The 12,473-nt window shown below is 62.0% G+C and overlaps 2 protein-coding genes across 2 annotated transcripts; both read left to right on the top strand.

Moving 5' to 3' along the window:
• Positions 1-1,451: 1,451 nt before the first annotated feature.
• Positions 1,452-7,747, top strand: E2F4 (E2F transcription factor 4). The gene is made up of 10 exons (XM_004600607.3): positions 1,452-1,658; positions 2,090-2,199; positions 2,338-2,499; positions 2,759-2,802; positions 3,469-3,530; positions 3,728-4,025; positions 4,475-4,672; positions 6,612-6,659; positions 6,795-6,839; positions 6,955-7,747. Exons 1-10 carry the CDS (start codon positions 1,524-1,526, stop codon positions 7,068-7,070), a joined length of 1,218 nt encoding a protein of 405 aa, XP_004600664.2. The 5' UTR covers positions 1,452-1,523; the 3' UTR covers positions 7,071-7,747.
• Positions 7,748-7,827: 80 nt separating this feature from the next.
• On the top strand, positions 7,828-12,247 carry ELMO3 (engulfment and cell motility 3). The gene is made up of 20 exons (XM_004600606.2): positions 7,828-8,185; positions 8,312-8,352; positions 8,432-8,504; positions 8,641-8,691; positions 8,816-8,985; positions 9,076-9,175; positions 9,275-9,426; positions 9,508-9,586; positions 9,704-9,754; positions 9,841-9,963; positions 10,059-10,190; positions 10,276-10,377; positions 10,471-10,579; positions 10,694-10,830; positions 10,911-11,074; positions 11,187-11,299; positions 11,387-11,491; positions 11,596-11,678; positions 11,777-11,863; positions 11,942-12,247. The coding sequence occupies exons 1-20, from the start codon at positions 8,108-8,110 to the stop codon at positions 12,152-12,154; spliced, it is 2,163 nt and encodes a 720-aa protein (XP_004600663.1). The 5' UTR covers positions 7,828-8,107; the 3' UTR covers positions 12,155-12,247.
• The last annotated feature ends 226 nt before the right edge of the window (positions 12,248-12,473 follow it).

Raw genomic sequence — 12,473 nt, 5'->3', positions numbered from 1 at the left:
GATTCACCCAGGTTCAATCCCAGGTATGCACCTCTGAGCATTGTCAGAAGTGACCCTGAGCACATAGCTAGGAATAAGCTCGGAGCATCCTTGGTGTGACCCCCCCACCAAAAAAAAAAAAGATCCAAACAAGAGTCCTCCAAGATGTGATCCCAGCGGCCGCACGTGTGCGGCCTCACCGCAGCTGCATGAGCATGATTCCAGAGGCCAGCTAAACTACTTTTGGTACCGGCAGCTCCGTGCAGAAGTGTCTCCAGACTGAGAACTAAGCTGCGGCCCCATACCTGCCCAGGAAGGGAAAGGTTTTTCTCTCTCACCTTTTCCTTGGGGCGGGGGTGGACGAAGGGTGTGGCAACCACCATATTATGAAGACCACAATGAGAGATACAAGCTTGCGATGATCCAATTTCTGGAAGAAATTTCCCTGGACTTAGTTGCTAAAATACAGAAATCCAAAACAGCGCGACCTCATATCTTGTCCCAGCAGGTCTGAATCTAGTGGGGAACGCCTAACAATAATAGTGAGTTTTTTGTTGAAATATTGAATGTAACCAAAGTAAAGAGAAAGTAAAGTGAAATTTATCAGTTACACAGGCGGGGGTGGATGGGTGGGGGGATGGGAGGTATACTGGGTTTTTTTTTGGTGGTGGAATATGTGCATTGGTGAAGAGATGCTTGTTTCAGCATTGTATAACTGAAAGCATTGTAATTTTCCACATGGTGATTCAATAAAATAAAATAAAATAATTCAAACAAGAACATAAATGGTTTTAATTTTCTTATTTACTAGACCAAATCATACAGTAATCACAAGTTGGTTCTTATTTATTTTCTGATCATTCTATTAGCCATTTCTAAAATTTTGTTGGAATAAGCAATACAAAGTAAATTTGTTATATGCCTAATGGGGCAGGATGGGATTGGGAGGGACAGTAGGGATATTGGTGGAGGGAAGGTCACATTGGCAGCGTTGGAACACTAAATGCTTGAAACAGTTATAATGAACAACTTTGTAAATAACGGTGTTTTTATTTTTATTTCATTTTATATATATGTCATTTTTAAATTCTAAATCACAGTGTTTTTAGTAAAAATAAAAATATAAAAATTGAAGAACAGAATGAACACGAGAGGAAGGCCTGGGACAGCGGGCTCTCAGGAGCAGGGATGGGGAACCACGTTGCGGTCTCCTCTACTGAGACCGTCGGTCACCCAACGCCGGTGGCTCCCCCTTCTCTGCTGCCCGAGCTGCCCACCGACTTCCACCCCGTCACTCTGCCACTGGTCCTGTCTCAGAAATCCCCGCGTTCGTCTGTCCTCTTCGGCGGGTGCATATTGGCTGACGGTCCCTGGCCGTTTTGCGGCTATGCCCGGGGAGAGGAACTGCGACCGGCTCCCTGAGCGCGGCGGAAGCGGAAGCCGCGACGCTGGCGCCGGCCGCCGGGAGGCCAGGAGCGGAAGCGGAAGTGGCGGCGGCGCCGGCCTGGCCTGGCCTGGCTAAGGGGAGGCGGCGGGCTGGCGCGATGGCGGAGGCCGGGCCACAGGCGCCGCCGCCCCCGGGGACCCCCAGCCGGCACGAGAAGAGCCTGGGGCTTCTCACCACCAAGTTTGTGTCGCTTCTGCAGGAGGCCAAGGACGGCGTGCTTGACCTTAAGCTGGTGCGGCCCGGGTTAAGGGGTGAAAGGGAGGGCTGGTGGACCAGGCCCTGGCCGGTAGAGGGAACTCCCGGCGCGGCGCAGCCGAAACCTCGAGCAGCCGGCCGCCATCCCCGTGCTTTCGCCCGGGAGCTCGCAGAGCGCCGTTTCATTCATTCGGCCGAGGCCCTTGGCGATCATCGATGTGCCCCGCTCGGGGCTTGCAGGGGCCGGTCCTCGTGGTTCCCCCCGACCGGTTGGGGCGGCGGGGATCGGAGCATTCCAGGCTGCGTCGGGCCTCTTGCAGCCCCGCAGCCTTGGACGGCTGTAACACCCATTAGGAGTCTAGTGCCCAGGCACCCTGTTTTCCAGACCTCCCGATTAAGTCTCTGGGTGCCCAGGGGTGACATCGGCGAGTGGAGCTGAGCATCCCCGTACCCTGTTCTGTCTGCCAGGCAGCTGACACGCTAGCGGTGCGCCAGAAGCGGAGGATTTATGACATTACCAACGTACTAGAGGGTATCGGCCTGATCGAGAAAAAGTCCAAGAATAGCATCCAGTGGAAGTGAGTTTGTGATTCTGTGTGTGGGTGGGTAGGTGGGGGATGCCCGGAAGTGCGGGGAAGGGGCGGGTAGGGGGTGCAGGACAGAGCAGGGGTGGGTGGTGGTCCAGACGGCCCTCTCAGCCCCGCTCCCTGGCGCAGGGGCGTGGGGCCTGGCTGTAATACCCGGGAAATCGCCGACAAGCTGATTGAGCTGAAGGCCGAGATCGAGGAGCTGCAGCAGCGGGAGCACGAACTGGACCAGCACAGGGTGTGGGTGCAGCAGAGCATCCGGAACGTCACAGAGGACGTGCAGAATAGTTGATATCCTCCTGGCGGTCCCCTCCTGGGCAGTGGGCACCCAAGTTTTCTCCCTCTCGGGACGGTGCTGCTCCCGGGCAGATCTCAGCCTTGGCTTCCCTCCCCGGACCTCCTTCCTCCATGGCCCTCCCCATGTAGACCCCAGGTCCTAGGAGTTTGCTCTGAGAGTAGTTCAGATCTGTGTTAAGGAGCCAAGTCTTCTCCGGGGGCCACCATCGACTGTCACAGGCAGACTCCTCGCCATTCTCCTTAACCCCCGCACTTTGGCCTACGTGACCCATGAGGACATCTGCAGATGCTTTGCTGGTGAGCAGAGCTTGGGGAGGGGGCATGGGGCTGAGGCCAGGGGCCGGGGTTGAGTCATAGCCCTCGACAGTGCACTTAGGGCTCCATCTCTTAAGAGGGTTCCTGTCGAAAGAGGAAGCAGGCAGGGGGTTGTGGGTCACGGGGACCCTGTGAAGGCCAACCCCTGTCTGTGCCTTTCCTTGGGCTTCTTGGGAATGATGGAGGCAGGTGTGGGTGGGTCGGGGTGATCGGGCACATTTGCAGGGCTGTGGTGCCCCCTCCCAGCCTGGTGATGGTTTAGTTGCACGATGCAGTCAGGGATCGCTCCTTCTCCATCCTGCATCCTTCACATGGGTCCTGGGGGAGAAACACTGGCCTTCTAGAACTCTGCACTGAGCGCACAGCCCTGCCAAGGGAGGAGAAGCCTGTGGCCGGCACTTATTTGCTCCCCATGTTTGAACCCAGATTTTCTGTTTGTTAGCCCTGGTGTTCTTAACCTGGAAAAAAAAACCCTTCTCTGTCCCAGCCACTGTAGGGGGTCGGTGATGGGGGGTAGGTGAGAGCTCTGTGAGACCACCTGACCGGCCCCTCAGAGTCCACAGTAACCTTCCTCGCCCCCAGGGGTAGGCAGCTTCATTCCCGGCTCAGATTGAACCCCTGGGCCCTGACCTGTTCTTGTCATTCTAGGAGATACCCTCCTGGCCATCCGGGCCCCATCGGGCACCAGCCTGGAGGTGCCCATCCCAGAGGTGGGTGCTTGGCCACTGAGGGCGGGTGCTGGCTGTGGGGCCTGATAAGTCCCGGGTGGGGCAGGTAGGGGGAGCCCTGGGTTTGGGGTTATCTAAGAGGACGGGCAGCGTCGGGTGGGAGAGGACACTGGGGCCCTGGCCCAGGGTCGGGCAGAAGCCAGCCGGCTCCCAGTCCCACCTGTTCCCCCCTCGCCCAGGGCCTCAACGGGCAGAAGAAGTACCAGATTCACCTGAAGAGCTTGAGTGGCCCGATCGAGGTGTTGCTCGTGAACAAGGAGGCGTGGAGCTCACCGCCTGTGGCGGTGCCTGTGCCACCCCCCGAAGACCTGCTCCAGAGCCCACCCGCTGTGTCCACCCCCCCACCCCTGCCCAAGCCTGCCCTGGCCCACCCCCAGGAGACCTCGCGCCCGAGCAGCCCCCAGGTGATCACCTCCACACCCGTGCCAGGGAGCACCGGAGCTCAGGGGGTGACAGGGACAGCAGCTGAGATCACAGGTAAGGCCTAGTGGGCAGCTGGCGGGACGCAGGACTTGGCATCGGAAGAGGGTCCCCCGCCCTTATCCTTTTCCCCCACCCCTGCCGGCCTCCCCTCGATGAAGTGAGTGAGCCCTTTGGGTCTCGAGCAGTAGTGCCCAGGGGCTACCCCCCGCCCCCAGCTCTGTGCTTGGGGTCGTGGTGGTGCTGTGCTGGGCATTGAACCCGGGCCTCTTGTGTGGGAAGCCTGCGCTCAGCCCATGAGCTCCCTCTGCCCAAGCGAGCGTGGCAGGTGTCGCGGCGGGCAGTCCCCAGATTCGCCTGTGCCCCATTTGCCTGGCGGCCCCTGAACAGAGTGTGATCACAGCAGCTATGTTGGCCACGGGCCTCCTGCCCCTCCTTGGACCCGGGGCCAGGGCTCTAGTCTCCATTCCTGTCCCTGAGTGAAGGGTGTGGGACTGTGATTTCAGTGAGTGTTGACCCTGGAACCGAAAGCAAGGACAGTGGTGAGCTCAGCTCTGTCCCGCTGGGCCCGACGGCGCTGGACACGCGGCCGCTGCAGTCGTCTGCCCTGCTGGACAGTAGCAGCAGCAGCAGCAGCAGCAGCAGCTCGTCTGTACCCCACCCTTCTACCTCCTTTGAGCCCATCAAGGTGGATCCTACAGGCGGTGAGTGCTGCCCCCTTGCAGGCGGGGAATGCCTGGCCTTCGCCTGGCCTCAGCCAGAAACAGTCCGGCCCCCCGGGCTCCTGTCTCTTCCCCAGAGCTGACCAGCCCCCTGGCACCAACCAGGCCTGGCCTTGATCTGAGAACTGCCAGCAGGGCGAGGAGCCTGCCCTCACTAGGGCTCAGGCCCCATCGCCCCTTTCTGGCTGGAGAACTCCCTGGTCATTCTTCAGTGGATTCAGGGCTCAGGAAGGCATTCGCTCCCCTGGGGCGGGCGCTTCAGCTCCAGGCAGAGCCTTCAGGTTCCAGAGGTGGGCACAGCTCCTCTCCAGCCTCCCCCTCGAGTTCTGCCACTTCCGGGACTCCTGGGGACCTGCCTACACCATGCTACTGAGGGACACGTCCCCCATGCCCCCCTCTCATCTTCCCTTTCTCCTCCTTCTCTTGGAAGATGTATCATCTTGAAAGACTCCTCACTTGATTTTGGGTGCCCTGTCACCCTCAGGTCGCCCGTTCCCCCCGCCCCTCCTTCCCCATCCTCCTTGACAGCTTTATGTCGGTATCCTCTGGTGCCATCCTGTTCTTCCGGCTTTAAGGACACCAACTCTTGTCTCCTGTCTCACTTGCTTATCCTTTGACTCCTACACACTCTTTGGACCCTGGCCCTTGGGGCTTTGGGACCCATACAGTGCTATGGGCCCCCTGATCTCTTTTTTGTGGGGTCCCTTGCCTGAACCCCGTGTTGAGTTCTTGTGACTTCCTCCGTGCACCCACTGAGTTCTTGTTCTGTGGTTCTTAGCTGCGCCCCTCCCCCGCCTTCCAGACCAGAAGCTTGCTTTTCCTCCTCTGAGCCAAGCCTGGTCACTGGTCAGTCACTCCAGTTCCCTTCCTGCTCTCCTTCCTTGGCTTCCCACAGACCCCAGCTCTTTCCCCGACCTCGCCCTTCAGTGCCTCTAGTCACTGTCCTCAGGATCACACTTGCTCACCTCAGGCTGAAGTTCGCTGCAGCCACGTCCTTACCCCGACTTCTAGGATCTGTTTGGAATGAAGTTGACGGTGGTGTTTCTGTGTACAGAAGAACTGGTGTGGGGTGATACCCCAGGGGTGTTAGGGGGCTGCTCCTGGGACAGTGCTTTAAGTTGCCCCCAGCGGTGCTCAGGGAACCATGTACAGGGATTGAGCCCAGGTCTTCAGCGTGCATAGTCTGGGCTCATTCTGCGGCGCTCTCTCTGGCCCACGGACATACTTTGAACAGTCCTGAGGGACAGTGCAGGGGGCTGCAGCGTATGCCTCCTGCGGAAGTGCAGAGTTTGATTCCCAAAACGACACGGTCCTGTGAGCACTGCCAGGTGGGGCCCTGGTGACTTTCAGCACTGTGGGGCCCGAGCATTGTATTGCTTTGGGGGGAGTAAAGGACCTTCAGTGCCCCTAACCTCCACAGCGGGATGACATCCCAGTGACCCAGCTGAGCCTGCCACTCTGGCCTCTTCCTTTCCTCCTCATTGCCCGCTCAGACTGAAGCAGCGTCATGTGGGTGCAGGCCCGCGTGTCCCACCTGGAGTGCCGTGCACCACGGCGGCGCCACAGCACACTGCCCTCCGACGGGGGCGGCTCTGCAGCGCGTCCGGTCCCTGCAGTCGGCCTGGGCACCTGGGCTCAACACTGAGGGACACGGACAGCAGTGCCCTTGGCTGGCCGTGTGCAGCCTCTGCGGGTGTGGAACAGGATCTGAGGGGGGGGGCGGGGCCAAGGCCTAGAGCCTGGCTTTTTCTCCTCTCCCCGGGGGAGCCTAGAGTGTCCTCTTTTTATGTCTTAATGATGGGACCATCCCAGTGGGGCTCCAGCCTCCCTGCAGTGCCAGGGAAAGAAGCCAGGGCATGTGCCCTGCCACTTCAGCCGCTTCGGTGGTTTAAGACTGCCGTTCTTCTCTCGTCTCTTTCAGTTCTGGAGCTTCCCAAAGAGCTGTCAGAAATCTTCGACCCCACCCGAGGTAGGGCCGTCGTCCTCTTGGGGCTGGGCTTGGCGGGTCTTCGGGGTTTTCCTAGCATTTCTGAAGACCTGGTGGTTCCGTTTGGGGGAGGGTGGAAAGGTGGCGGCCAGCCTGTAACTGAGCTCTCCTCCCCAGAGTGCATGAGCTCGGAGCTGCTGGAGGAACTGATGTCCTCAGAAGGTGGGTGGCCCAGGACGGTGGGGGTGGGGTGGGGGTGAGGGTGGGGGTGGGGGGCAGAGGGCTGGTGGCTGTTGCCGGGCCTTGGCCTGGGGCCTCAGCCTGATGCTCTCCGCAGTGTTTGCCCCTCTCCTCCGCCTCTCTCCACCCCCGGGAGACCACGATTACATCTACAACCTGGACGAGAGCGAAGGAGTCTGTGACCTCTTTGATGTGCCTGTTCTCAACCTCTGACTGGCAGGGACGTGCCCCGTGTGGCTGGGAGAGACTGACAGGGGGCTGCCAGGCGACCCACCCTCACCCCAGCCCACACAGCCGAGCCGCTCCCCCCGCAGGCTCCTCTACCGCGCCAACGCCTGGGCCGGGTGGGTCGGGAGCCCACCGCAGCCCCTTCCACCCGGGAGCCCGAGTGTTTGCCTCTCCTGCCCGGGCCCTCCATCCACCTTGTGCCCTTCGTGAGCCCTGCCACCCAGTGGCACAGACCCCAGAACTTGTAGTCACCCACCCCCATAGGGCAGCTTGTCCAGTCCCCACTTCCCCATGCCCGCCACCCTTCCTGCCAGCCCACCCCTGCCCTGCCCTGCCCCTCTGCGGGACCTCACAGTCTCCCTTCGGCTGGGCCCGTAGCGCTAGGACCTGTCTGCGTGGGGGGTGCCGGCAGCAAGGAACACAGGTCTCTAGATCAGCGTGCCTGCGGGTGAGAGCCCAGGATTGGTGCCCAGCCTCCCCGCAGCCCCATAGCCCGTCTCGTTTATTCATTTCCCCTCATTTAGAGCCATTTACAGAGATTTAGAAATATTTGCAGTAACGAATGGATTACTATATAAAGATTATTTTTATACTTTTTGCAGCAAAAGGAAATTGTAATATTTGTACAGTGGCCACGTAAATAAAGACCATGCCTAAGGCTATCTCTGATCTGGTTCTTGGGCGGGAGTTGGTGGCGGAACTGGGTGGGTCACCTTGTGGAATGGGACAAGTGGCAGCGCAGCACCCGGCTGCCTTCCCCGCCCCCACCTGCAGCACCTTGGCGCGGGGCGGGGCGCCGGCAGCGGCAGCGACGGGGCGGGCCGGGGCGGCGCTTTCCCGAGCTCCCACCCCGGGTCCAACCCGGAACTAGCCAGGGCTCCCCCGGGAAGGCCGCGCCGGCCGGCGGGAGTGGGAGCGCAGCGGCCAGTGCGGGCCGGGCCGGAGTCAGGTGGCCCGCGAGGGAACCGGCGGCCCAGGTGTGCCCTCCGTGCGGCTTCCGGCGCCCACGATCCGGCCTGACCATGGCGCCCCAGCGAAACGTGGTGAAGATCGCCGTCCAGATGCGTGACGCCATCCCGCAGCTCATCAAGCTGGACCAGGTCACTGGGCCTGGCCGACCTCCCTCCGGCCCACTGCCACCTCTGGGTCGCCCCCCCATCAGCCCGCTCCGCCCCTCCCCCAACTCCTCCCCACCCCGGTCCCAAGAGTGACCCCTCCACTTGCAGGCGAAGCCCCTGGCCACAGTGCTGAAGGAGCTGTGTGACACGTGAGTGCCGGGCCGGTGGGGGCAGGGCGGCGGAAGGGGCGCCCCCTACTGGCCTCGCTGAGCCTGCACCGCCCCGCAGGTGGAGCCTGGATCACCCCGAGCGCTATGCCCTACAGTTTGCGGATGGACACCGGAGATACATCACTGAAAACGTGAGTGGCTCCCCTTGGCTCTCACCGACCCTACTGGGCCCCCTTCCAACCCATATGCCCGCGTCCCGCGTGGACAGCCCCAGGTCTTCGTCTTCAGAGCTTTTCCTGACTTCCTTTCCTCCTTCCCTCTCTCCAGAACCGCTCAGAGATCAAGAACGGCAGCATCTTGTGCCTCAGCACTGCCCCAGTAATGCACCTCCTGGCCCTGCCCCCTTTCCTGCGTCCCCCAGTGGACGCTGGTTACTACACTTCCCACCCCCACTGCTTTGCTGCACCGCCTCATGTCTGCCCCTGCCCTGCCCCCTCGCCAGGACCTGGAGGCCGAGCGGCTGCTGGGTGCGCTGCAGAGAGGGAATCGTGAGGGCCGCCTGGAGGCCCTGCGTCGCCTCGGCCAGTTGGCCCGGGACATGACCTTTGCGCAGGAGGCTATCAGCCGTGATGGGCTTCAGAGACTAGGCAGCATCATCGAGGATGGGGAGGAGTGAGTAGGGGGCTGCAGTGGTTGCTGGGCCGGGTGGGCGGTGGACGGCTGCTTCCTCTTGGCTCAGCCCCCACCCCCCACCCACCACAGCCTGGGGGAGGTGCTGTCCCTGGCACTGCAGGCCTTCTTGGAGCTCATGGAGCACGGGGTGGTGTCCTGGGAGATCCTCAGCGCCAGCATTGTGAAGAAGGTGAGGGGGCTTTCCCAGCGCCAGCCAGAAGGAAGAGAGGGGGCGTTCAGGAGCCAGCCAGGGATCACGGGGGCGGTGACCTCTGTGTTCCTCTTCTAGGTGGTGAATTACGTGAACTTAAACCTGATGGATGCGTCTGTGCAGCCTCTGGCTCTCAGGCTGCTGGAGAGCGTGACCTTGAGCAGCCCTTCCCTGGGCCAGCTGGTCAAGAGCGAGGTGCCACTGGAGAGGCTGCTGGCCCACCTCCAGGTGTAAGGGTTTGGGGGTGGGGTCCAGAGGAGGGCCACAGGGCCAGCCCCTGGTGGCCCAGCTGAGCCCTCTTCTTGTCCCAGGATGAACCAGCAACTGCAAACAAAGGCCATGGCGCTGCTGACGGCCTTGCTGCAGGGGGCCAGCCCTGCTGAGCGGAAGGTGGGTCCCACGGGGTGGAGGGATGCCCAGGCCTATGGATGAGGGTACTGGATGAGGGTACATGCTTGCCGTGTGGCTAAATTTACATCTAAGTCCTTCCCCCCACCCCACCCCCAGCACATGCTTGACTTCCTGTGGGAGAGAAACCTCCGCCAGTTCATTTACAAGGTAGGCAGGCGGGGCCAGTGAGCTCCCCGCCGCTGTCACCACCTCCTAATGACCCCACACTCACACCCGGACCTGTCGGCTTCTAGAACATCATCCACAGTGCTACTCCGCTGGGCGACGAGATGGCCCACCACCTGTACGTGCTGCAGGCCCTCACGCTGGGGCTGCTGGAGCCGCGCATGCGGACGCCACTGGACCCCTATAGCCAGGTGGGGGGTCTGCAGGGGGTGCTCTTGGTTTTGGGTGGGGGACTTGACTCGGCCTTGAATCTGTGGGCCCGACGGTGTCTGCACGATGCCCCCAGGAGCAGCGGGAGCAGCTGCAGGCCCTGCGCCAGGCTGCCTTTGAGTGTGACGGGGAGTCCCTGGGCAGCGGGCTGAGCGCCGACCGCCGCCGATCCCTCTGTGCCCGGGAGTTCCGCAAACTGGGCTTCACTGTGAGTGCCACCCCCCAGCTTCCTGCCCTCCCACACCTCAGTCCAGGGCTGAACTTCCTGAGCCGCCTGTCCCCTGACCCCCCAGAACAGCAACCCCGCGCAGGACCTAGAGCGCGTGCCACCCGGGCTGCTGGCCCTGGACAACATGCTGTACTTCTCCAAGCAAGCGCCCAGTGCCTACAGCCGGGTCAGTGTTGGGGGTGCGGCTAGAAGAGCCTGCCCACCTTGGCGGAGTCCCCACAAGCTTAGCTGTGACCCCCTTCTCGCCCTGCCACCCCAGTTTGTGTTGGAGAACAGCAGCCGGGAGGACAAGCATGAGTGTCCGTTTGCCCGGAGCAGCATCCAGCTGACCGTGCTGCTGTGTGAGCTGCTCCGCGTTGGGGAGCCCTGTGAGTGAGGCCCAGCCCGGCCGGTCCAGAAACGGAGGGACGGAAGGGCTGAGCGGCCCAGAGGCCGTGCACACATTCTCCCTGAGCTCCCCCACCCTGCTCCCCCCACTTCAGGCTCTGAAACGGCCCAGGACTTTTCACCCATGTTCTTCGGCCAAGACCACAGCTTCCACGAGCTCTTCTGCGTGAGCATCCAGCTGCTGAACAAGACTTGGAAGGAGATGCGGGCCACGCAGGAGGACTTTGGCAAGGTGGGTGGCAGCCAGGAGACGGGGACAGCGCTCGCCGGGGCCAGGGCCCAGGCCCTGATCTGAGCTCTGGGTGCTCCCAGGTCATGCAAGTAGTGCGGGAGCAGCTGGCCCGCACGCTGGCCCTGAAGCCCAGCTCCCTGGAGCTCTTCCGAACCAAGGTGAACGCGCTGACCTACAGCGAGGTGCTGCGGCTGCGGCAGACGGAGCGGCTCCATCAGGAGGGCACGCTGGCCCCGCCCATCCTGTGAGTCACCAGGGACCCCCGTCCTGCCGTCCTGCCTGCACCTCTCCAGCGCCCCATGCCTCACCCTGGTCAGCGAGCCCCTTCTCATGTATCCCACCCCCCGACGCCACAGGGAACTGCGGGAGAAGCTGAAGCCAGAGCTGCTGGGCCTGATCCGCCAGCAGCGCCTACTCCGCCTGTGCGAGGGGACCCTCTTCCGCAAAATCAGCAGCCGGCGGCGCCAGGGTTGTGGAGTGGGCACAGGTGGGGCGGGGCACCCCGGAGGAGCCCAGGGCCCTGCTCATGACCCCTTCTTCTGCTTTCTGTCCACAGACAAGCTGTGGTTCTGCTGCCTGGCCCCCAACCACAAGGTGCTGCAGTATGGGGACGTGGAGGAAGGTGCCGGCCCACCTGCCCCCGAGAACCTGCCTGAACAGCGTAAGGAGGGCACGGGCAGGGCCCCAACACCCGCTACCCCGCCTCGGCTCTTCTTGCCCCTGGACCACCTGCTCCCCAGAGTCAGCCTCCTTTGCTTCCTGCAGTTCCCGTGGCCGACCTCAGGGCACTTCTGATGGGCAAGGACTGCCCCCACGTCCGGGAGAAGGGCTCTGGGAAGCAGAACAAGGTGCGTGCAGCGGGGTGGGAGCTCCCTGCCACCATCCCAGCCCCGCTGCCACCACCGCTGCTGCCTGCTCAGTGCTCGCTGCTTCCGCCCTTCCCCAGGACCTCTACGAGCTGGCGTTCTCAGTCAGCTACGACCGCGGGGAGGAGGAAGCGTACCTCAACTTCATTGCCCCCTCCAAACGGGAGGTGAGTGGGTAGGCCAAGCCGATGGGAGGTGGCAGGGCAGGGCCAGGCACGCTCTCACAGCACCGGCCCTGCCTGCAGTTCCACCTGTGGACAGATGGGCTGAGCGCCCTCCTGGGCAGTCCCATGGCCAGTGAGCAGACCCGGCAGGACCTGGAGCAGCTGCTCACCATGGAGACCAAGCTGCGGCTGTTGGAGCTGGAGAACGTGCCCATCCCCGAACAGCCGCCCCCCGTGCCCCCTCCACCCACCAACTTCAACTTCTGCTACGACTGCGGCATTGCTGAGCCTTGACAGTACGCCTGGCCCGGGTTCGGGCTGCTTCACCCCCATGAGGGGGCGGGGGGCGGGGTAAGAGGCGTGGGCCTAGGCAGCGGAAATAAAGGGTGCTTGGTTGTTGGGTATGTGAGCCAGCTCTGAACTTTGGGGGCCCAGGCCCCTTCCCACCTGGGGAGTGAGTGGGGCATCACACAGGGTCCCAAACTGGGACTGTCTTTGAGGGCCTGCGGTCAGGAGCTGCCAGCCAGGTATGGCCTCTAATGGACGCCTTCCTGGGCAGCATTAACCAGAGCCTCCTCAAGGAGCCCAGCTTCCAAGAAGGCTCCTGAAAGCA

Source organism: Sorex araneus, chromosome 8 (genome assembly GCF_027595985.1).
Source record: "Sorex araneus isolate mSorAra2 chromosome 8, mSorAra2.pri, whole genome shotgun sequence".
Classification (NCBI taxonomy): domain Eukaryota; kingdom Metazoa; phylum Chordata; class Mammalia; order Eulipotyphla; family Soricidae; genus Sorex; species Sorex araneus.
Note: the sequence above shows the minus strand (reverse complement) of the source record. Positions and strands in the feature narration are given on the sequence as shown.

Bases quoted from the DNA above. Each gene is read 5' to 3' on its own strand.
- E2F4 (XM_004600607.3), top strand. From the start codon at position 1,524: ATGGCGGAGGCCGGGCCACAGGCGCCGCCGCCCCCGGGGACCCCCAGC. The intron at 3,531-3,727 runs GTGGGTGCTTGG...CCCCTCGCCCAG, and splicing joins TGGAGGTGCCCATCCCAGAG to GGCCTCAACGGGCAGAAGAA. The intron at 6,840-6,954 runs GTGGGTGGCCCA...TGCTCTCCGCAG, and splicing joins GGAACTGATGTCCTCAGAAG to TGTTTGCCCCTCTCCTCCGC.
- ELMO3 (XM_004600606.2), top strand. From the start codon at position 8,108: ATGGCGCCCCAGCGAAACGTGGTGAAGATCGCCGTCCAGATGCGTGAC. The intron at 9,176-9,274 runs GTGAGGGGGCTT...TTCCTCTTCTAG, and splicing joins GCGCCAGCATTGTGAAGAAG to GTGGTGAATTACGTGAACTT. The intron at 11,492-11,595 runs GTAAGGAGGGCA...TGCTTCCTGCAG, and splicing joins CGAGAACCTGCCTGAACAGC to TTCCCGTGGCCGACCTCAGG.